Consider the following 25710-nt stretch of genomic DNA (forward strand, 5'->3'; position numbering starts at 1 on the left):
GAAGGAAATTCAATTTCAGAAGCACCAAATCCCACCCTTCACTCGTCTATTGATTCCACATGAGTAACAGACATCCAAAGGTCTCAAAGCATTCTTAAGAATATTCTTGGACAAGTGATAGAAGATCTAAAGCTTCATCACTTCATGGCCCTTAAAAAGATCAAGATTTTTTTGTGTGTGTGTGATTCTGGTATCTTGAGTCAAAGACAATCAAGTCTTCAAATTTCCATTTCACTTTAAAAAATTGTTTTTCCAACATATAAAGTACACATTTGTTGCCTAACAAATGAAATGAAATATAATGATTTCTAAATTATCCCAAGTGGTATGCATTAACTTCCTATATTATAAAACATAAAACAGCACTACTAGATTTTCCTAATAAATTTTCCAAAAGATGTTACTTACAAGAGTGCTCTTCTGAGCCTCTGCCAACTTTGTAGCGATGAAGTACTGAATTGGCGCAAGCAGCACAATGACAGCTGCACCAACCAATGCACTTGATCCAAGTAAATTATAGAGCAGGATCACTCCCATTATGATCTAGGAAGAAAAACATATGGAAAAGGGAAAATGAATGGAGCTGTGGGAGCCACTGCATGAAAGGAAATATTTTTAGTGAAAATGTAGTATTTCTTAATTATTATATTAAGTTTATTTGGAAGTCAACTCAACTGTGACAGTTGGGTTTTACTATGATTTATTTGGGGAGGGCTAAGTACTAAGAATTTATTTTTAGTACGATGATTTGTAAAACTGGTGTCAAACCAACTTATTGCATGAAGTTGCAGAATGGCCCCATGATGCTTCTGACCTTATAAAATAGTCTTAAATTTTTAAAGGAACATGAAAAACAATTTCAGAAATGCTGACACTCACCATAAATTTGTCATTCCATATTCTTTTGGAATTGTCCTAGCTTTTCAAAGCGATGGGAATGGGAAGTAGGGGGCAGCATCATAAGTGAGTATACGATGTTTCTGTGTAGATGAAAGCTTCTCACTTGCTTAATGATTCAAAAAGTCACTTGATGTCAAGAAGACTGAGACTAACTGAAACTGTTAAGAATCCTCCGGTGGTGCCCCATCTTATCTCACTTCTCTTTCTAAATGTTGCCCAAAACTCAAGGTTGAACTATTTATGCCTACCTTCTCTGGTTTGCCACTGTCTTCTTTTTCCTTTGAAGACTCGGGATTTAACCCTGCTCTCCTCTTCTCCCTGATTTTTTTTTTTTTTTAGCAGCTCCATTATCATAGCTCAAAAATGTCAACTGATGTATCATATACATGCAATTCAAACATTCAATCTATGCATGTGTGCCAGTGACAACAGCTTTCTGGTGGGAATGTCACAACACATAACCAATTAGGTATTTGGGGAATTCCAATGGAATGAAATATTCCTTAAGATCACCCAAGATATAATCATTTGGTGCAATCTGGGATTTTTGGTGCACTTTAAATTATACCATATAGACAGCTACCTAATAAAATGAGACAAAATATATATTTATCTTACTTTTGTAACAGGCAATATGTGCATGTTTTTATTCAACTTGACTTTCTATTAAAAATTAAAAATGCAAATAGTAATTTTTTAAATTATCATATATTCTTTATTAGGAATAGTGCACAAGGACATATGATAGGTAACATCTAATGAGATCCACAGTATAAGCTCCATATACAGGATGCAAAATTTAGTATAAATATCCATTGTGACAGCAAAGAAAAAGCTGAATTTATTTCTTCTGTTATTTTTACCCCATTGGATAATAATCATGTGTCTTCATGAAAATGCTATTTTACATTCGAAACAGTCCTCCAGCTTCTCAGTGTTTCTACCATCTCATAAAATTTGACATTTCATAATATACTAGCTAACAAAACCATGGAATGGAGTAAAGAAATTGCTATAATTTATAAATGCTATTAGAGAATTTGTCAAAATGAAAGGGGTCAAATCTTGGCTCTGTGACTTGCATGAATTTGGGCAACGACACAAATAACAATTACTAAGTGCCCTCAAAATGCTAGGTATCATTGCTAAATGCTTTACATATGTCAAATTATTTCAACTTGACAATTCCTACAAATCTATGAGGCAAGTATGTTTATTACCTCCATTGTACAGTTAAGGGAAGTAACACTTTTGAAGGGATAAGCACTTGGGCACATGTGGGGTGGAGCAGATGTTTGAACCTAAGCAGTATAATTCCAAATTCCACTTTCTTAACCTGTACCATAACATTTCTGAGTCTCAGCTTCCTTGTCTACAAAAAGAATATAATAACATCAAGCACATGCAAAAATTATAACCTTTATCTAGTTAAATACTGACTGCTGCTCCTTCTGTTTTCTTTCTACTGCAAATGAGAATCTTACTTATAATAATTTACCTGGACAGGCATAGCCCATAGGTTGGGACACAGGAATAAGAACCACATGAGTTGATTGGTTTCAATAGCAACCAAGTTATTGATCTGTCCCAGAGTCATCTCACCCATGGATAAGTTAGATGTAGACAGCCTAAGGATTTTATTGTATATCATGGCCTACAAGAAAAAAAATGCACATGAAACCCTAAACTTACAATCAATATCATAATTATTTACTTTCATTGGAAAATAAAACAATTTTGAATTTTTTGAGAGAAAGGGTAAAAAAATATTCTCTATGAACAGTTTCTTAAATCAACCACAATTTCCTTTTTAGTACAGTTCCTTTTTGTCCTCAATTAAATATAAACATTTTTTTCTAGCGAATAATCAAAATATACACTCAAATTTAAACCTAAGCTCAAGCGCAATAAGCAATAGTAAAAAGTAAGTGCAAGGTTTCTAAGTATTCTTCTTGATGTTATTTTAAATAACATTTTAATTTTTAAAATTTAAAATTTTTAAAAATTCAATGGTTTTTTTTAAATTAGCTCTTTTTTTCAGTAAGTAGATCTTAGAAATGTTTGTGGCTGCAATATGAAAGTGAAAACAAAATGAAAATAAATAAATAAAAACTGAAGCTACTACTATGTCTCTAACTGGCTGGTGCATGGAATTTTAAAGAAACAAAAATCACCAAATCCTGTACATACCAGCAGAGCTCCACGAAGATTAATGCCTGTCTCTATGGTCACATAGTAGGAGGCCTGAAGAAATGTCCTTTGCAGAATAAGGGCCAAGAAGAGAAGAACTGCTAGAACATAAGCATTTTCAAGAAATTCTTTTGATGAGAGGGTTTCTGAAATCTTGTCCCAAGAGAAAGAAAGAAAAAATTAAAATGAGTCCTTTCATCTATCAGTTGTACACTTTGCATTTTTAAAAGGACACATAACTTTTCAATATGAAAACTCAATGCTTATAATGCAGCTATTAAATAAGTAAGTATTGTTTTCCCCCTAATAACCAAAGACCCAAATATAAACTAATTCAATGCACAAAATCCCCAATTGATTATTAAGACTGCTTGCAATACCTAACTGTGGAATAAAAGGCAACTTTTAATTTCAAAAAATTTTGAGTTCATTTCCTGCAAAGATGTATTTCTCATTAGTTAAATGGGTTGTAGTGAAAAAAAAAAAACATTAGAATCTAATTTAAATGTAGAAACCACAACAACAAATCTCATCATTTTGTACAATTATAATGCACCGATAAAAAACATGGAAGAAAAAAAAGTAGAAATCACAAAACTGATAACTAGTCAGTAAGACCAATGGTACAAAAATACAATTCGTGTAAATTGTATTACTTTAATAATATATAGCATTTTTTTCTAATTTCCATATATCTTAATTTATATTAACAAACCATATATTATAAAGTAAGTAATTTGACTATTGATTTCACCCATGCAACACTTCCAGGGACAAAGCATAACTTAAGAAAAATTGTTTTAGTGGAAATATAACTGAATTCACCATTTGAATATACAAAACAGATTGATTTTGTTTGTAACAATAGCATGCGGCAACTTGTTAGAAGGAAAGATAACACTTGATAAAGTAATTTTAGTAATGAAGACACTTGTCACTTTTTATGATTGAGAGCTAATAAAATTCTACTTCTGGTCCATTCCTCATCTGTCTTGGGGATATATAAAAATACACAAGTTCTGTTCCATCTCAGAAAATCAACATGGCTAATGCATGTAAGGAACAAGGGAGGTGGAACCTCTCTACGTGGAATTGAGATATCTGCATGTCATTAAGCTAAGTGGGCACAAAACATCACAGAAGTATTTAATCTTAGAAATATCTGATTCATTTTAATAATAATTGGACCCTGATGTATCAAAGATCTGGGCTAACCATTGTGTGCACAAGTATGAAGAGTTCACAGTCCTGCTTAAAGATCTTATGATTCAGAAGGATAAGTATCCACAGTAATGTGCTTCCTTATGAACAGCTTATGTAGTCATTGCCAACAGGAAGAGTCCAATTCCAACAAAAACAATCAGAGAAGGCTTTGCTGAGGAGGCAGCATTCAATGTAGGCTTTGATAACACATAAAATTTTAATAGGTGAAGAAAAAGGACTGAGAAAATGGAAAAGGAAAGCCAATCCACCTGAACTAGAGTTTCTATCTGTGAAACTGGGGAAGTTGAATCTTATCTTTAAAAACAACCTAGGAAGTTCATAGTGCACTTTCTGAAGAATAGAAAATTTTAAATTATGTATTTATAACAGAAAACATATAGCATTTTATATCATATGATCACCCAAACAGTAGAAAAATACCTAATAAAATATCATAAGACTTGTTCTGATCATTGTGAAATGATGTGACAGCTTTCATTACATAAATGTAGACTATTACAAACTGCATTACAAGTATTATTGGTCACAGGCCTTTTAAAAAGTGACTTTGAAAATTCTTAAAACTTGCCATAAAGATAAAATAATCAATGTAAAATCTCTGCTCAAAATTTCTAGCACATGAGAGATGCTTATTAACTATCTACCAGCTCTGAATCTGAGAAATAGTTTTTGGCCAGATACATTGAATGAGCACATGCTTTTCTCCACAAGAAGAATTACTATTTTTTATTTCAGTTCTCTGTAAAAAAGTCTGTTTGAATTATTCATAAAACTGCATTGATAGAAAGTGACAATTAGGGCTGAGGTTGTGGCCCAGTGGTATGTATGAGGCACTGGGTTTGATTCTCAACACTGGATATAAACGAATAAAAATAAAGGTTAATCAATAACTAAAAAAAAAATTTAAGTGACAATTAAAGTGAAAACTGTCAACAATGTGTTTCTTTTCAAAAGCATTATGAACTTACACCTGTTGTGTTATTTGTCATATTCTGAGTTTCATTCACACGCTGTACTATTCCAGAAATACAGAGAGGTCCAGCAAAACCCAGCAGATCAGCAAGATAACGAAATGTGCTACTCAGTAGAATTGGCCGCCCAAAAGCTCTGTACATTGCAAGCCATATAGATGGAGTTCGATTCGGATGATCTGCTACTTTCTTCTGAAAGAAAAGCCAGGAAAACAAAATAAAATCACCTAGGGTAGTGATTAATGTCATCCAGCAACTATAAATTACTTTTGATTAATTCCAATGATATTTTAATGACTTGAAAACAAATGTATAAATTTCATTACAGCATGCATAATATTGTATCCTTTAATAATATATAGCAATTATATGCAAATAGTAGTTACTTAATGCACTTTAATGAAATAGAATAAAAAAATACATAGGCTAGATTTTCTGAGACTCTGTATCATTTTTACTTGTTAAAAGAAAACACAAAATTCTTAGGCCAAATTTATTTTTAATTCCCTTTAATTTGGAAAATACACATCTCTCATGAATGTTGTAAAGTACCAGGATCAAGGTTATTGAAAAACTAGTCAATATTTCTGAAATTACTTGATCATAAGTAATGATCTACCTATCACATTCAGATTACCCAACCTCAACTTTGTTTCTCATCCAGATTTTCCCCTTCCTCATGAATGGTTGCCAATACTTTAAAAAATTATGGTAGGCTTCTGCTTGCCAAGTTATCAAAGAAATGCAAAATGAGGAATGGCATATATGCTTACATTAACTCAAGGCTTCACAAATCTACAGTTGTTGACTGTAAAGATGTTAAGACCTGGAACATCACAATACCTATTTCTTGAGAAAGAGGTGGACAAAGTTTTTCCACTGTGGCAAAGAAAACCAACTCAATAAAACAGAATTCAGTTGTGTTTCCTATCCAATTCCCCTCTGAATGAATAATCTGATTATTTTCTTAATCTTGTTGATGCAAGACATTAACACACCAAGTGCAAGCTAGTCTATGTTGTAGAGAACACACAGAAAACTTAAACTATTCTTAGTTTATATTGTAAATTTTTTCTCTAGCAGAGAAGTTTTTTAATGTTTTTAGTTATAGATGGACAAAATACCTTTATTTTATTTATTTATTTTCATGTGGTACTGAGAATCGAACCCAGTGCCTCATACATGGCTAGGCAAGAGCTCTGCCACTGAGCCACAACCCCAACTCCTAACAGAGAAGTTTTGATGCAATACTTTCCCCCAGAGGTAAAACCAGAGAAATGACTCAGGTTCGTTTGTAGTAATCATTTCCTGCAATGATAATTTCATAACAGATTTCTGACACAAGAGGTCATTTTCATCATTTACCATAAATGCTTTGTTGGTCTTGATTTAGAGCAGCCAAAAACTCTTTAATTGATTCACTCTAATCTAATCTCTTCCAGTGATGTTGGGAATACTAATATTTTAAGTGACCCTGATATTTGTAATGGTTGCAATATATACCATATTGACCACTGTGGGTAGCACACATGACTATTCAGATTGATAACCAGTCAAATTGAAAATATCCATATGGAGGCCTACACAGACCCCAGCCTATCCATGGTTCCAGGTTGCTATCTGCCTTAGAATGCAAAGTGAAGAATTTGGATATATATAGAGAGATATAGTTATAGATATAGATAGATACACACACATATGTGTGTGTGTATATATATATATGTATATGTGTATATATATATATATATATATATATATATATATATCCAAAGACTCTCTCTTATCTTTAAATTTTTAAAGCAATTATTAAAGCACAAGGAAAGTATTAGAAGAAATAAAATTTTAGGAGACATATGAGATGATACATGGAATAAGTAGGTGACACCCTTTAATTTAGTCTCCCTAGTTAAGACTACAGAATATAAATTTTAGTTGATAATTAGTTTAAGAATTTTAATTTCTTGAAAGTAGTTACTAGTGAATATGATCTATTTTACCTATATATTACAAAATTATTCACAAGATGCTTGAGAAAAGACAATAAAAATCCCATGAGTTATAAATATGATGTGGTACCACAGATTAATTGTACAGTTCATTGAACTTAATTTTTAGTTTCCACTTGGTCATATGTCCCAGAGAAAAGATACTGCTCTCTCAGTCCTTCCTCACGTGCTGGCTGAGCAAATAACAGACCTATATTTCACTGGCTCTTCTAGTCTTCCCTCAGTGATCCAAGTAACATGACTCAAAACCACTGAGTAAGAGACAGATGGAGGAAATCTACTCTTCCTTAACCATGGGTATTATCTAAGCTTTGCACTTTTATATTTAATTCAATTCTCTATAATTATGGACATGCAGTTACCTTTTGTTCTTCATATGCATCTTTCAGGCAAACATAATTTGTTACTGCCCTCATTGCTATTGGCAATTTTCCAATGGTCTTCAGATCAATAGGCTTTTTATGTGCAGATATGATTAGGGTGTTCATCCACCAGTATGTCGCTTTTGATAGCAAATTCACAAATGGCTGAAGAAATCTCACACCCAGATCCTGGAGGTCTTCAGGAGGCTTGACTTTCTGAGGGTTCATGAAGAATACATACCTCTGTGGCCAAGAAGAATTCCACAGTGTAACGTGAGCCCAATTTTTTTATATATATATATTAAAAATATAATTTTAACCTTTTCTATGTTTTCATTCTAGGCCACCAAATTTTATATTGTAATAACTTTTTTCATCCCTTTCTGAAATACTCTTTGAAATATTTCCTTTTTGTTTTCACTAACTAGTTAAATGCCAGAATTGTAAAAAAAAAAAAAAAAAAAAAAAATCAAGTAGCCTTTTAAAAGAACCTATCTTTCATTATCTTTGATAGCATCAACTTAGTTAAGATTTTTATATTAGTAATATTTTAAAATGTGCTATCAACACCATTGTTGAGTTGCTCTGTTGAACTGTGATCTGTCTGATATTAACTGGATGGTCTCCACATTCGCTGCAGCACTCAGAACTGTCCACTCAAAGCAAATTCAGAGTTCTCTAATAGAAAATAAATATTGAAAAGTCAGTCAGTAGTATCTCACACAACATAACTAACATTATATAGTGGAAAGGACAACAGATCTGTAATTATAGGCCGAGTATGAATTTTGACCACATTACTTTGGATATATACCTAAAGTTATCGCCATAGAAGCTTCATCAGTGAAATGGGCACAAAGGATAAAAATACTTTCTTTTCAATTACAAATTTCTAGAATACAATATTTTGTGTTTAGGACTAATCACAGATGATGGGGAAAAGGTCATCTATAATAGGAAGTGAGTTTAATATTTGGCATATGAAAGGCACACAGTCAACACCTGTATAGATTCTGAGGTCATACTGAGATGTCTGAAACTTTAATATCCTGATGGTTGGTGATTAGTTTAACTTTATATTTACACGTGTGGATCATACACACTTGTTTATCATCTTAAATACTAATAACTGCTGGCTGACTTAACCTTTATTGTTGAGGCCCTGCATCACAATAAGTAAACTAATATTATTAGATACTTACTCTGACCCGAATGACATTGATCTCCACAGCCATCAGAAGCCCATTCAAAATGACCATCATGCCAGTGATGCAGAAACGCAGGTCTGATACTCCCCACCCAGACTGCCAATACTTGACCAATTTTATTGTTTTTGTAATAAAGGCCATTACCCAATACAGGAATAAGGCTGCAGAAATAGAAGGAAAAAAAAAAAAAGAAAAGATGCAATTTTTCCTGATATTTTTAAAAACTTGACTAACATTTCAATAAAATAAAATGTTTTATAATAGCAATGACAATTTTAAGTATTCTATTTGCACATAATTTTATTTAATAAGAAAGAAGTGTACGTTTTAATGTGCTTTGGGATTTTGAATCAAAACTATGATATGGAGTGAAAGTTTTAATCTCCTACATGTGAATATCCAGCTTTCCCAGAACCATTTATTGAAGAGGTTATTCTTTCTCCAATATATGTATTGGAGTCTTTGTCTAGATTCAGTTGGTTGGAAATATGCGGGGTTATTTCCAACCTCACTATTCTGTACTATTAGCCTCTGTGTCTGTTTTTATGTTAACATCATGCTATTTTGATTACTATAGCTTTGTAGTATATATTGAAGCCACACAGTGTAATATCTCCTGCTTAGTTTTTTTAACTCAACATTACTTGGTGTCTTTTGTGCTTCTACATGAATTTTAGTTCTGAAGAATATCACTGGTATTTTGATGGGGATCACATTGAACTGTAAATTGTGTTGGGTATTTTAATAATAATATTAATTGTTCTAATCCATGAACATCTAAAAATAACTCAAAAGTGTTGAAGACTTCCATTCTGGTCATATGTGACAGAAGGTAAGTCATAAAGAAGCTTGTAAAGAGATGTAGTGGTTTTATGTCTGGCCTTGTTTTCTAAGAGCCCTGATCTTGTGAAGAATTCACAAGTTGGTGTCTATGTCAGTTATCCAATAGGTAAGTGTGTTTTAGTTCCCATAAATATGTCCATTGCTATTTCCCTGGAATTACCATGGTTATGTAGCTACTGAATAGAGTTTCTGCTTTACAGACCAGCATGCCAGCATAAATGACTCATTTCACACAGATAATTTAAAACACCATACCCTACGCAAACACAAAGAACAAGGATCTAACGAAGCAAACCCAGACCTCAAGTAGTCAGGCCAGAAAGGCAGGAATCTACACCAACTCATAACCACAGCCAACATTTTGCAACAAATACGAATTAGAAGCAGTGACATTCCTAGAGACATGTTGGCAAGGATTCAATCTACATTGAACTTTAAATAAGATCAGTACAAATGAATATGGGATAAAAGGAAATCTAAAGCACACATAAGATAATCCAGTGTGGACAACATTATCAGGGCCAGAAAAGTTAAGGGTGATTACAACTTCCTTTTTGAAAAATAATTGAGCTTTGGCATACAAACTCAAATATATATCTTGTTTTAGCTTAAAATACAGAAATAGAATGTATTTACGGGGAAAATGGACCAAATTATGCAGACTGAAGAGATTTGTCTTAAATGTTATAAAGAGTAGATTGAAAATAAACAATAGAAAAAAATATATGACTAAAACAATAAGTATAATAATCCTAGGACAGCTAAATTAGTATTAAAGTAAAACTTCAAAACAAACAGTATTATCAGAAATAAAAATATTTTTAATAATAATAAAAGGGTCAGTTTCTCAGAAAGCAACATGGCTTAGCTCTCTGCTTCACAGTGTCATTGGGCTGCAATCCAGGTGTGGAGTGGGGCTGTAGTCTCAACAGAGGCACAGTGATGTGGCACTCTCACCCTTGCCTTACTCTATCATCTAGAGGCAGGGCACAGGTTCCACTCAAGGGGACAGCACAACACGGAAGGAACACCAGGCAAGAGATAATGGGGGTAACCTTCCACACAATAAGGTACCTAGTGGTTTCCAAATATTTGGAAATTCAAAGACACATTCTAATAATCCATATGTTGAAGAAGAAATCATCAGGCAAGTTAGAAAATATTTTAACTAAATTATCATGAAAATACGCTATGTTCTAAAATTAAGGAATGCAACTAAAATAAGATACAGAGAAAAGTATATAGCTTTAGAGATGTATTTGAGAAAAAGGACCAAAATCAATGGCCTACATTTCTATCTTAAAAGTTAGGGAAAGAAGAACAATGAACAAAATAAATAAAAAGATGAAAAAGAAATAAAGCTAAGAGCAGAAAGCAATAAAACAGAAAAAAATTGATAAAAGGAATAAAATCAATACAATCAACTAGACTGATTATCTGAAAGGATCAAGAAAACTGGTACATTCCTAGCTAGATTGATCAAGAAAAGGAGAATATAAGTGACTGATATTAGGAATGAAAAAGTACCTATTTCTATATATTCTACGTATGTTAAAAGGATAACTAAGTAATATCATGAACAACTTTATGACAACATATCCAAAAGCTTAGATAAATTGAAACTTTCTTGAAACCTTGACTTACCAAAACTGACATTAAAAAAAAGATGCTCTGAGGAGTCTATACCTAATAAATTAATTAATTTGGAATTTGAAATTCTCTTAGTTAAAACTACAGGCTCTCATAACTTCAGTAGTCATTACATTCAATATCTAAGAAACAGATAAAATTACAAAAATCTTAATGTATATGTTTATATATATATATATATATATATATGTATATAATATTTTTCAATTCAATCTATGAAGCCAGTATAACCCAGCATATGAAAACTTGACAAAGATATTAACAAGAAAATAACAGATCAGTATCCTTCACCACATAGATGTAAAAAGTCTTAACAAATAAAATCTAGCAAAATCTAAAAATGCGATAATATATCATGAATATGTGTGATCAATCCCAGGAATGTATTATTTATCATTTGAAAAATATATAGGCACAATTTAGCATAATAACAGTACAATTTTCCCAAAGGATAGAGAAAAAAATTCAATACATTTCAACTCCTCCTTATGATAACTTTTTAAACCGTTAAAGAAAGCTCTAAATAGAAAACTTACCAGATGAAGTTTTTCTATGAAAAGCTTATAATTAACATCACGACTATTAAAAAGTATTTTTTCCCCTAAAATCAGGAGCTAGACAAGAATTTTACTCTTACCATGCCCATCTGACTTTTTTACTGAAGGTTCTATTAAGTAATATGGCAAAAAAAAAAGTTTAAAAAGAAAAAGAAAGCATAAAAAGTTTGAACAGAAGTAAGTATAGCTGGACACAGTGGCACACGCCTGTAATCCCAGCAGCTGGGGAGGCTGAGACAGGAGGACCACAAATTCAAAGCCAGCCTCAGCAACAGTGAGGCATTAAGCAACTCAGTAAGACCTTGTGTCTAAATAAAATACAAGGCCCAGGATGTGGCTCAATGGTTGAGTGCCCCTGAGTAACACCCTCCACACCCCCAAAAAGAAGTAAGTATAAGTGTCTCTATTTGCAGATGGCATTTTTGTTACTACAGAAAACCCTTAGAAGCCTACAAGCAATAACCAGAAGTAATAAGTGAATTTCCAAGATTGCAAGATACAAGACTGAGTCACAAAATCAACTATATTTTAATACAATGATAGAAGTAATTGGAAAGTAATATCTGAACTATAATTCCATTTACAATAGTAGCAAGGAAAAAACTAATAATAAATTTAACAAGATATGAAAGACCTCTATACCGAATACTACAAAGCATTGCTAAGGGAAATGAAAGAAGATCTTAATAAATGAAGAACACATTGTGAGACTAGATATATCATCAAGATGTCAATTCTCTCCCAAATTGTTCTATGCATTCAATACCATTCCCATCAGTACCCCACCAGGACTTTTTTTTTTTTTTTTTTTTTTACAAGTTGTCAACTTGATTCTATGCTATATAAAGAAATGCAAAGGAGTCAGAATATCCAAAGCAATCTTTGGAGGAAAAAAAAATTTTATAACTTACAATACATGGATGGCTTCAAGACTTCTAAAGCTACAGTGATCAACACAGAATGACAGTGGTATAAAAAATCTATGAATATATCAAAGGAATAGAAAATAGAGTCAAGAAATAGATTATATTTAAACAGTCATTTGATTTGATTTTCTTTTTTTTAATTTGATTTTCAATAGAGCTATCAAAACAAGATGATGGTAAATGGGAAGCCTATCTCACAAATGCTACTAAAACATCTTAATATCCATTTGGAATAAAAAGAACCATGGTACCTTACTTTATACCTCATATACAATGGATTTAAAGTGGCTCATAGTCCGAAAAATTTTGAAACTATAAAACTTCTAAAAGAAAGCAGGAGAAAAGTTAAGATTTCTTAAGACATGGAACTGAACATAAGATCAAAAAAGGTAAATTATACTACATCAAAATTAAAACATCTGTTCATCAAGACTCCTTTAAATAATTAATTTGAACCCCAGAGACTGGGAAGAAAATATTCTCAGAACACACATGCAATGACATATTAATATCTGTATATACAAAGTTCTCCTACAACTCAATGATAAAATGAAACCTAATTTTTAAAAGGCACAAAATATGTCAGTAGTCAATTCACAAAGATAATAGAGATCTCACAAAGATAACAAATGACCAGTAAAGCCATCATAAGATGTTCAACATCATTAGTTATCAGGGGAAGGCAAATTAAAATCATAATATGTTGCTAGTATGCACCCACCAACATGGCTACATCAGATAAACCAAGATCACCAAACCTTGGCTATCGCTAGCTGTAAAATTCGCTTTTTAGCATGTTCAGATTTCTGCAATAATGTCTGCATGTCATTTTATACTGGGGAGTTTTTTGTTAAGATAATTCAGATTTTGACAATACATGTAAGTTAACATTTAACCCTGACTACCTTTATTATTAAATGACTCTTGTCCAGTCATATAGTAGGACACAACATAGAATTAAATGATCATTATTTTCCATGCACCAATTTTAAATTTTAATATCTTATGGAGAAACAAATAAGACTCTACTAATACACTGTAATCATTTCTTTTTCTAATTTTTATATCATCAGTGACATCATTTTCATCATATAAAAATTATAACAATTGAATGAGATCTGTGGACCTTAAGCAATTGTAAGCCTTCACTCATACCAACACACAATTCTCCCTACCACTTTAGGAGGCTCATGGGCCCCTGCAGCTCATCCATGATCCATGTTCTATATTTTCATCTAGTCTCTCTTCATGAAAATATATATCATGGAATACAAAGATGAAGCAAAGAGTATTGGATACAGCTCATTAGAAAGAGATAGACTTTATTACCCTAAATACATATATGATTACACTAGTGGAATAACTCTGAACCATGTACAGCCAGAGGAATGAGAAGTTGCGCTCCACTTGTGTGCTATATGTCAAAATGCATTTTACTGTGAAAATAAATAAATAAAAGAAAAAGAATGTGTTATATTACTTTAGCCTAAGTCAAAAATAAACTTAGGAACATTTTGGACAGACTCTGATTTCTACAGGACAAGAAGGTGATAGAGGTTAACTGGACAATCTAAGACCCAATGCAAATGAAAGAAGCTGGGCTTTGGAGGCAGCTGCTTCTCAGGACAGCCTACTCTTCAGCATGCTCTGCTGCAGAAAGACTCCTGGTGCACTTGCATCCATCAAGAAATGTGGCATTCCCACAGCATCAGGGCAAGGCTGGAACCTTTGAAAGATGCCACAGAACTCCAAGCCACAAGCAGAAACATGTGGAACTAGATGAGACGAATTGTTCACAGGGTAGCAGCTCTTTGTAAGTTCTCTGATTCTTAGAGTACAACTCCTGGGAGCCCCAGATCCAAAATATGTATCCACTTTTTTTTTTCCTGCCACATGCTGACACACCCCAAAGGCCAATTATTGGAGACTCAATGTCCTGGAGACACGGGGATTAATTATAGTGTTTTTTTCATGCTTCCCACTCTCCACCCAGTATACTGTGTGGGAAAAGAAAAATGAATAGATCTTTTTGGGTTAAGGGAACCCAACAACAACAAAATATCCTTGGTCATACTTACCTAAAAGTAGTTTAGGGAAATTTGATGTTTCAATATTATGATAATACACTATTGATGTCGTAGTGGCGACGAATCCCATTACTGCCGGCATGAAGAGGTGGAGATGCCTGGACTCTCGTCGTCTGTGGAGAGAGTCACAGGGTCAGTGTCTGAGGATGACAGCTCTGGAGTTTCTCATTTTGTTTACAATTTTTTCATTAAAACTCACGTTTAACTATAAGTTATTTAAAATATAGAATGCAATCATAATTGCTAAGAGAATATGGAAAGGGAGACTATCTTGTATGATATGATTCTGCTGAAAGGACCTATTCTACCACAGAGGCATGGATAAACACAGTTATATGATATCTGAAAATGCTTGCAACAAAACAAATATATGACCACTGCAATACATAGGGACCTATACCAAATATATTTCAGCTGGGTAGAACTGTTGAAATAATTCAATGATTAAAATAATCAACTAAATGGGAACTCTAAAGCATGTGAAAAGTATGTTTATTCCTTTGACCGTTTCCCTAAACTCTGTGGTCTTCAGGGATTTCTCTATTCTTATTAATTCTTTCAACATATGTGCATTTGTTGGTCCAGATGCTGTATTGGTTCTGGAATGCAGTGACAATAAGGTAAGCTACAGAGTCCAGTTACAAAGAGTCTTTGGGGGACATTAGTAGCAACACAGATAGAGACCATAAGGATACAACATTGGTGTCTGGATCAGAAAAAGCTTTGTGAAGGAAGTGACTTTTTAACTGAGACCCTAAGAATGAAGAATTGCTGCCCAGAGAAAGAAGGGAGGAAGACTGTTCCTGGTAGTATCCAGATGTGATAGAGCATATTGCCAACAATTTAGTACAACTGCATTCTGAGGGCAATAAAAAGCTCCAGGTGTGTGGGAGAGATGACTGGACCCCGGATGTACATGGTAGAAAGCTCTCAACTCTGTCTGCATCAATGTTGTCACATGGTAAGATATTTAACTTTTCTCAAATTACTTCAATATATTAGTACACAGAATGGTCAAGAGAAGAGAGTGACCTGCTCAAGAGTGCAGGAAAAGGAAAGGAAATCATTTCTGAAGAGGTATGGTTGACAGGGAAGACTAAAATACAAAAAGAAATGTCCCCATTGGAAAAATGATAGATAGCCACTTTAAAAAGAGGGAACAGGCTGGGCAGGGTAGCACATGCCTATAATCCCAGCAGATGAGGAGGCTGAGACAGGAGGATCATGAGTTCAAAGTCAGCCTCAGCAAAGGTGAGGTGCTACTCAATAAGTGAGACCCTTTCTCTAAATAAAATACAAAATTGGGCTGAGGATGGCTCAGTGGTTAAGTGCCCCTGAGTTTAATACCCAGTACAAAAAAAAAAAAAACCCAAAACCAAAACAAAACAAAACACCAAAGAGGGAACGGAATGTGCAAATACATAAGAAGTATGAACTAAGTGTAACATGTTCAAAATTCTAAGTAGTTTAATATTCTTTAAACAGAGTTTAAGATAGGGTGTAGCATGAAGAGATCTGTATGCCATGATAAGGAGCAGGAATCTCTCCTTACAGAAAACAGAATACTTTAACAAGTAAGTGGTATGGCCAGATTTGTGGTTTAAACCAGTCATTCTGCACTAATGCAGATGACAGAGCTGATAAACAATATGTAGGCTGTGATGGGAGCAAAGAAGTAGAAGGAAGAAAAACAGTATGAACAATGGGTAGGGGCCAGGGTACCAATGGTGAGGGACTGATTCAAGCTTTGTCAGCAGCACAAGGAGAAAACAATGTATCTGGAAGAGGTTAGTTGTTAGAGTGTTGGTGTTGGAGACTGATGAAGATGAAGAGATAGAAACAAATCCTAGTGGGTCCGGGTGGATGACTGTTTGACCAAGAGGTCAAAGTGTCAGAAGAGGGACCTTAAGAGGGTAAGCAGATAGGAGAAAGGGAGCTAACAAGTTTCAGTAGGGATGTGTAGACTGTGAAGGTGTCTAATAAGCATACAAAGAAAATTGTCTCATAGGTACACGTATGTAGAGATTGCATTAGTAAAAAGAAATCAAAGATTTGATTAGGAAAGCCTTTGCATAACTTGTTTCACAAATTATAATGAGCATTTGTTATATTTTAAGTAATGAATATTTCATGAAGATTTTGTTTAAAGAAGACAAAGGGAAGAAATGATCTGGCAGTGTCAGTCATGATAGAGAAAGAGAAAAGGCAAAGTAAATGTTTTAATTTAGAAGTCACTGGAAGAGTTTAAAGGACTTAAAATCAGCATACTACAGTGATGCATCCACATCAATGTTTATAGCAGCTCAATTCACAATAGCCAAACTGTGGAACCAAGCTAAGTGTCCTTCAACAAATGAATGGGTAAAGAAAATGTGGTATGTATGCACAATGGAATATTATTCTGCCTTAAAGAAGAATGAAATTATGGCATTTGGTAAGTGGATGGGGCTGGAGAATATCATGCTAAGCAAAATAAGCAAATCCCAAAGAACCAAAGGCTGAATGTTTTCTCTGACATGTGGATGCTAATTCACAATAAGGCGGGTGGCTAGAGATACTCTGGATTAGACAGAGGGGAGTTAAGGGAGGGGAGGGAATATGGGGGGAGGAATGATAGTAAAATGAATAGGACATTATTAATCTATGTGCACAGGTGATCACACAATTGATGTAACTCTATATCATGTATACTCAGAAGAATGAGAAGTTATACTCCATTTATTGATGATGTATCAAAATGCAGTCTACTGTCATGTATAATTAATTAGAACAAATTAAAAAAGAAGTCACTGGACGATAACTCTTCAAGAAGCCTGGCCCCAAAGAATTGTAGAAGGAATCTATAGCTAAGAAGTAGGATAGCACAAGACCCAGGTTGTATTTTTGCCCATTTGTTTTTAGGCTGGGTCTCTGGTATCACTACCACTACAAAACACATTTCTGCCACCAGTGCACATCATTCTAATAACAACTCGGCTTGAGCTTTCTGTCTCCTACTAAAGCTGCACGTCACCTATGTGGCTGGGAAGAAAGATGAACCAAAAAGATGTCAATGTTTTAGAATATACTTGGTTCATCTTTCTTTCATTTCATAATATACATAAAAACATGTAGGGTCAAACTATATATTCAGGAAGTAAAAAAAAAGTGAAGATTAGAATTGGCTCTGTCAATACAAATACACAAAGGGGTTTTGAATAGCTATCATAAGATTATAGCCAATTAAACTTCTAAGTGCTTTGAGGGAGGCCATAAATTAGAATTTCTGATTTTTCTTTTTATCAGAAATTAAAACATGCACATATCTGCAAAGAACCATCATAAAGCATTAAAAAATAGTTGGCTCCACAACCAAAGCTTAGAAGTTTCATTTCTTGTTAACTGCAGCAGAGAAACATAAACAGATGTCAGGGGAAGTTCTATTAGATAAGAGGAAAATGATTTTTGAGGCTTTCTTTTCAAAACCTTTAAAGGTCTTCTCATGGCAATTCTTTAGGTTATACCATTAAGCACAATTTCATAACCAGAATTTTCCTATTATTGGAGTTTATTTTCTTTTATTCTGAGAAAAATATTTACCCAGATTTTGTTCAAGTTTACAAATACAATTTACTCTATTCCAATTGCCTAATAAAAACTTTTTATAAGAAGGACAAAATTCCTTTTAAAAATGGATCTTTTTCTGGGCTAGGGTTGAGCTCAGTGGTACAGTGCTTGTCTAGCATATGTGAGGCACTGGGTTTGATTCTGAGCATCACATACAAAAAATAAATAAAATAAATTGAAGATATTGTGTTCACATACAACTAAAAATATTTTTTAAGTGGGTCTTTTGACAAATCCTGATTTTAAAATAATTTCACACTTAGCCTCAATTTGTGGCTCTATTGTCATTGGTTCTCACAATGCCTTAATGCCTGCCTCATCTACTTTTGCTTCTTTACAGAAGGAACTGAAACACCTGAGAACTGATCAATATGTTAATATACAAGTATACAGCTATTACAGCTATATATAGATAGACATCATTAATAGGCAATCTTTCTATTGATACCTATTTTAAAAGATAAAGTAAATATCAAAAATTTAAAAGTTCAGAACTTTCTGCAAGGGCTACCAGGATCAGGGAGCAAAGAAATATAAACACATGAATGAGCACAAGTCACAGAGATCTAAACGTGTGTTATCAGAGAAAGCCTGACACGTAAGTAGAGATGAAACACATCACCATCATAGAAGATGGAGACAGCTCTTTTTCCTAATGAGTTATGCCCCTAAAGTTAAGTCTGGCTTGGTATGCTCTTCACTTCTATCCATGTTGTAGTATACCCACTGGTATTCTGTACTGGTGTTGTGTGCGTTGAGACACTTACGAATCTGAAACGATGCCTTCTGCTATTTCACAAACATGCACAAACAGGAGAGCAAAAGTAAGAATCCATCTCAGGTTATGCCCAGGAAAATGAAGCCATGTGTTGTGATGAATTTGCACTTTTGAGCTTTGGCTCCCCCATCCTGAAAAATAAAGAGAAGAAAGGAAAGAAGAGATAAACAAAAGGATCAATTATAATCATGGAGATTATTTACATTATTGTAAGCTTGGGGAAAGTCTCTGAAACCTTAGTGCTCCCTAGGACACCAGTGGAAATTCTCTTCTCTTTTCATTATGTTAAGCAAAATAACAACTTCAACTAATTTTTACAACTCTGCCTAGATGGACACATTAGCTTTTACTGCATTGTTCTGGAATGACACTAACTCTGAGGAACGTGGCTCCTTCTTACACTCATCAGAAGCTCTCACAACTTCCTCATTCACTCAAGAGCAAACAAATCAATAATTACAGTAAACAACAAAAGAAATTTGTTGTCTATATTCTTTTAAAACATGGAATCTGGGGAAGATCAAATGAAAAAAAGACACAATTCATGATAAAATATAGGACTTGTTAGTTGAGTCAACTCTGAAACATATGAGAAAAATGATTACTTATGAGTGGGACCACCACTATTCAACACACTTAGACTTTTCTCAAAGAAAGCTAAAGTTTTATTCATTTATATGAACAAAAGTAGAATCAAACACATTATGGGTTCACTTTCAGTTCATTATTGGATTAAAAAAATTCAAGATGAAATTTCAGTAAAATTTTGTGAACTTCCTTACAAAACTATAAGCAAAGTAACATCACCTCATGTATGATACTAGGAAAGAACCCCACTTTTGTTTCTTTTGTCTCTCTTTTCCTCATTTTTTTGACTGTAGAAAAGTCCTACATACTTCAAGAATGAATGGAGATCTGTGCTTGAAATATTGCAGGAAAGAATTTCTGTATAGATACAAAGGGATCCCTAAAGCATCCTTTGAAAAGAAAATTGATTCACATCTTACTTGTTTCCAAATGTACTTCATCATTGGAATGTTAGTTACATTTAATGTATTCTACTAGAATTTATGCTATAAACGTTTGCAGGCCAGTTGTGTGTCTTTTTTACAACAACCCAACTTTCTGATATTTCTTCAAGACTAATATATGATCCCTCACTAACTCAAGTAACCAGTCATAAATAAGCAGTCTGCATCTTTCTCCAATTCCTTTTGCCAGTGTCCACTCCAATTTCTTCCTTATTGCCAGGGTATGTGCTGGAAGTTAGGGATAGGGAAAAAAAAAAAAAAGGAATGTCACAGTCCTGGCTCTCAAGAGGTTTATTGAATGTTAGAAATGAATGTTTAATTGTAAACTTGCAGTGAAAATATTCATTTTCTACTTTTGGTTAAGGAGCATTCTTAATGCCTTACAAATAATGCTATATAAATCATGACTAGTATTTCCACATATGGCTTCTCTGGTCTCAATATATTTAGTGTCTATACATTTGTTTAACATAAATAACAATGTACCAAGAGTTATGCTGGCCTCTGTATATACCATATGACAGAAATACCTTGATCTCTGTTAGAATGTGAAGCACATGGTATTCCCCTCAATATTTGCTAAATGAATAAATAAAATCACACAAATTATTTTTAAACCTCTTCTTAAAGCAGATTATTAAAATATGTCAGTTTTCCTAAGAAAATCTGCCCAGTAAATTTTTAACTTATCTTTGTAGGCAAAATCATGCATGGGAACATTAAACACCAAATAATTAAAAATAGTGGTTACCTTGAGAAGGGATAAGGACATAAGGCGTGGGAAGTATCAGAAAATGGTACACAAGAGGAGTCCCTTTTATTCTTACTGTTGTATTCCTTTAAGTGAGTGGTGGTAGGTTTGATGGATGTTTATTATATTAATCATTTTATGTATCAAAATATTTCACAACTTCAAAAGCATTTAAGAATCTATTGGTTGTTTTACATAAATTATACATAATCTCCCTAATTTATTGGCATATTTATATATGTAAACTGTAAAATAATAGGGGACTATATTACTAACTCCTTTCTAAATAGTTTCCACATCTACTCTTTCTACCTAAAACATGACTCATCACTCCTATTTTAACTTGCATGGTTTATTTCTTACAAGTCCCCAAGCAGGTCACTCTGTGCAATCTTTCCCACTAGCCCTAAGAAGCACCCATCTTCCTGGCAGGTTGATGCCCAAGCTAACTTATTCCTGCATCTGTAAGTGGGCTGGCAATATGATGCCATCATTTCTCTTGAAACATCCGCTCCACTCCACTATTCCCAGGAGGTATGCACTCGGTATAACCCAGTTCCTAGTCCCTTCACCTGGCACAAAGCAAGTACTCAACAATGCCTTATGTCTCATAGAGCTATCTTCCTCTTTTTAAAATCTAATGCTGCTGAGCTGGCAGGCGACTGCGGTTTAGCCTATGGAATATCATATGCCAAAAATATATCATTGGAAAATACAAAATACTTGCTTGTTTCTTTCTCACAGACTTACACATCAGTTTTCATGTTGAAATTAATACAACATTATCCCAAATCTCAGCCATTAATAAGAGATACAAACATCAAGCAAAATAATACCAGACATTAGATTACTTACTTACCAATAAACAATATTGGAAAAGTGATAAACAACAGGAACACATGAGGGACCAGGTTGAGGGCATCCACAAAGCAGGGATTTTGTAGTACACCATCATAGATATTATATGAGGAAATGTTGTTACCACAAAATGAAAGACTCATTTCTTTTCATATGACTTATTCTAAAACAGATAGAAGAAAGAAAACGTCCTTTTATTATTAAACTTTCTGTCATAAAATTATGGCCTCAAATAAGGAGTTCTAGCATGAAATCAATTTCCCTTATTTTTGAAATTGAGAAAATAGAAAACTATGGCCAAGTAGCATCTTTTTGTTTTCTCCAAATTTTTTATTGGTGCACTATAGTTGTACATAATGATGGGATTTGTTGCCACATATCATATTTGCACACAATATAACAGTATAATTTGGCCACTATCACCACAAGGATTTCTTATAATGGCCTATGCATTCTGTAAAGCCTTTTCTCCAGAGCTATTTTTCAGAAAACTATTTTATTTCAATTTGAAACATACCTCAAAGGAGTGTCTGAATGACTTAAATAACATCAAAGAACAAAAATTGGTGATATAACAAAAAGAGAGAGAGAGAGAACAAAACCAGTGACAGAAAAGTCAAAATGGTGCAATATCAGATTGTTTCCCATATTCATACATAGAACAAAATGATCACTAAGCAACTCTAGCTGGATATGATTTGTTGAAATATTTTATTACTTTTAAGAAATAGTAATACTCAAAGACCAACATGGCTGCAAATAGTAATCATTCTCTCTCTGAAGTATATTAACTTCTAATACCTAAGATACATTACATGCAACTCAAGTGACAAACCAATGAAACCACTCAAGTCTCAGTCAGAAATATTCTTAAACAAAATGCACTCTACTCCAGTTTTGAAACAGAAGATAGCTTTAAGTTGGAAATCTGTATTCCATTAAAGTAGAAGTAGATAAGGTTAGAGAAGAAAGAGAGGAAGAGATCACATAGAGCTTTTTGGAAGTCATCCTTGAGACTTCTCCTCTGAGTAACATGGAACCACTTGGGGTTTGTGAGCAGAGGAATGACATGCTCAGACTTAGATTTTAAATAGATGCCTCTCATAGCTGTACTGAAACAGATGGTAGAGGAACCAGAGACTGCTCCATCAAAATATATTACTATGAAATTCCAGCAAGAATTTCAGCATTCCAAAAACCTCTTCTATAATGCCTTCTATTTATTTAGAACTTAACTAAATTCTGGGAACTTTGCATATATTATCTTATAGCCTCAGGAAAATTTTAGGATCGAGGTGTTATTTGCATCTCACAGCAGTAGATATTGAGTTTAAGCTGGGTTTCAGTAACTTGTCAACCAGCAGAGAATCCGGGATCCACATCCACTTGTCTGATTTATAAACCATGTTCTTTCCAATGCATCATGCAGTCTCCAATCTGTTTTTTGTATAAAAGATCTTATCTATTCTTATTAAAACAAGTAGCAATTTAAGATTTTAACCTCAATGGACTTTGCTTCCTTTCCATATTATGTCAGACTGGATTCTGAGTTAGATTACTAAAGTCTGGCAAAAAATTCGATTAACATAGTACCTTTTCTCTCTTTCCTTTCATGGACAATTGACTTAATCTTGGGCACAAACAAAATTTTTCCTAGAAGAAAAGAAAGAATGTTACCAAGAAAATATTGGCAAAAGTAGATTAATTATTGAAGAAATTCAATTTTAATAAAAGGTTTTATAGAGCATTACATGAATATAATAACTAGTGAGGAAGACTATATTTACAATTTAAAAGGCTTGTATGTAATCCCTTTCACATATTATTTCTGATAAACCCTTTTTTTCTCAAAAATCCTCGATGTACTCCCTAGTTAAGATGTTGTCTCATCTTTAAAAAGGTTGTTTTTTTTTTTTAAAAAAAAAAAACCCAAAATGCGGTTATATACTTGGTATATTATTACAAATTATTAGAATTCTAAATGGGATAAAATATTTTTAAAGGACTTGAGATTTTTAAATAACACTAAAATGGAAATATTTTTTAATTTATATATAACTGCAGAATGCACTACAATTCTTGTTACATATATACAGAACATTTTTTCATATCTCTGGCTGTATACAAAGTATATTCACACCAATTCATTTCTTCATAAATGTACTTTGAATAATAATGATCATCACATTCCACCATCATTTATAATCCCATGCCCTCTCCTTTCCCCTCCCACCCCTCTGCCCTATCTAGAGTTCCTCTATTCCTCCCATGCTCCCCCTCCCTACCCTACTATGAATCAGCCTCCTTATATCAGAGAAAACATTCGCCATTTAGTTTTTTGGGACTGGCTAACTTCACTTAGCGTATGTTTGATATATTTCTGGTAAAGATGAAAAAAAAAACAAACAAAATTTAAACACCCAGATAGTAATGGAATTTTTAAGACTGCTTCCTTTAGTTGGTAGAAATGATAAGGATGACTTTAAAAGCACTCTTAACTGAAAGAGATTTAGAATGATTGCTTCCTTCCATCATAATTCACTGCCTCCTCTATTCTTTCTCTCTCTCCCTTAGCATCCTTCTCCAAAACCCACTGGCCTGTGGTACCTTCTAACAAACAATCAGCCCAGCCCACATTACAACCCAGCGTGGACAAAAAGGGAAGTAGTAAACTTATTGCAGCCGATACGTTAATAATTACTGTGTTCATCAAAGACATTTTATTCAATCAAGATTGCTACTAACTTTTAAATTTCCTATTGTCATTCAGGTTTCTCTTCCAGAATCCACATTAAGAAATTAGGAGTGCTCTGGGATGCGTATAAACTACTGCTCTTGCTCGTTAAACTCTGTCACCTGACATCTTTCAGCGCCACCCCTTCTGGAGCTGTGGAAGTTCAACTAAGCCCTAACAGAGGCCCTAGTATCAAGAAGGAAGGAAAGGAAAGAGGGGTCACGGGGAAAGGAGCATTTTTGTTTTCTCCACAAGCATAAACCTCTGAAAGACGTTCAAGTATTTATGACAGTAAACAGGGTTGGAGAACTTGACTGAATAAAGACAAAGATCAAAAGTGAAACTTTGATTATAGGGATGGTCTACAGAATAGAAAACATAATTATGAAGATATTTCTTGATGATCTAACAGGATTTCATGGTTAAAAAGTGTCATCAGTATTCTTTTTTCCTTGAAGCATCTTATATGAATTCCCACATTCCCTAGGACTTATAAAATTTGGACTGAGTTGATGAATGTAATAATTGACCTATAGTTCATCTATAAGAGAAGAACAGTTATCTGATTTAGTTATAAAGTATATTAAAGCATCAGGTACTTCATTTATTTTTGTCAGCTCTCTCCTCTGAAAGTAGACTATCAGTTAAATGGAAACTAGCACTTTCCTGTCCACCAAGCAGAAAGTGTCAGTTATGACAGAAAAGCAATTCCAGACAACTTCAAGTCCTAAAACACCTGAAAAAAAAAAAAAAAAAAAGCTAGACTCAATATGCAACCTCTTGTTCTCACATGTAGAACAACTCATTCTTTAGTTATTTAAGTTATGCTCTGAGAGAAACATGTCATTTTAAAGAATTTAGGGCTTTATCATCATCTAGAACATTTTCAGGGCAAATATCACTTGCAAAAACAAATGCTACAATAACTTCTTTGAAGTTATTCAGTCAATGGCTCATAAAATAAAAACTAGACCTCTAGATAGCTATGTATCTAGCTACCTATTGGCTAGCAACTATCATAGACCCCC

The 25710-nt window shown here is 33.6% G+C and overlaps 1 protein-coding gene across 10 annotated transcripts in view; it reads right to left on the reverse strand.

Annotated features, from left to right (window-relative positions):
• The window catches only part of Abcc9 (ATP binding cassette subfamily C member 9), a 129947-nt gene that overhangs the window by 103205 nt on the left and 1032 nt on the right, over window positions 1-25710 (reverse strand). For 5 of the 10 annotated variants that reach the window (XM_046436378.2, XM_046436376.2, XM_046436377.2 and 2 more), the window contains 10 exons: window positions 23542-23601; window positions 21950-22111; window positions 19298-19439; window positions 14916-15037; window positions 8856-9022; window positions 7654-7896; window positions 5283-5477; window positions 3091-3243; window positions 2399-2554; window positions 409-543 (listed from right to left, as the gene is read on the reverse strand). In XM_046436378.2, the coding sequence (XP_046292334.1) occupies window positions 409-543; window positions 2399-2554; window positions 3091-3243; window positions 5283-5477; window positions 7654-7896; window positions 8856-9022; window positions 14916-15037; window positions 19298-19439; window positions 21950-22091 (1455 nt within the window). In that variant the 5' untranslated portion in view covers window positions 22092-22111; window positions 23542-23601. Of the gene's footprint in view, window positions 1-408; window positions 544-2398; window positions 2555-3090; window positions 3244-5282; window positions 5478-7653; window positions 7897-8855; window positions 9023-14915; window positions 15038-19297; window positions 19440-21949; window positions 22112-23541; window positions 23602-24693; window positions 25233-25281; window positions 25419-25710 lie in introns of those variants that run through there. The other 5 variants (XM_046436379.2, XM_058576377.1, XM_046436380.2 and 2 more) reach the window with 3 other exon arrangements.

This window comes from Marmota monax, unplaced genomic scaffold (genome assembly GCF_021218885.2).
Source record: "Marmota monax isolate L192 unplaced genomic scaffold, Marmota_monax_Labrador192_F-V1.1 WCK01_AAM20220418_F8-fsc00012, whole genome shotgun sequence".
NCBI lineage: Eukaryota > Metazoa > Chordata > Mammalia > Rodentia > Sciuridae > Marmota > Marmota monax.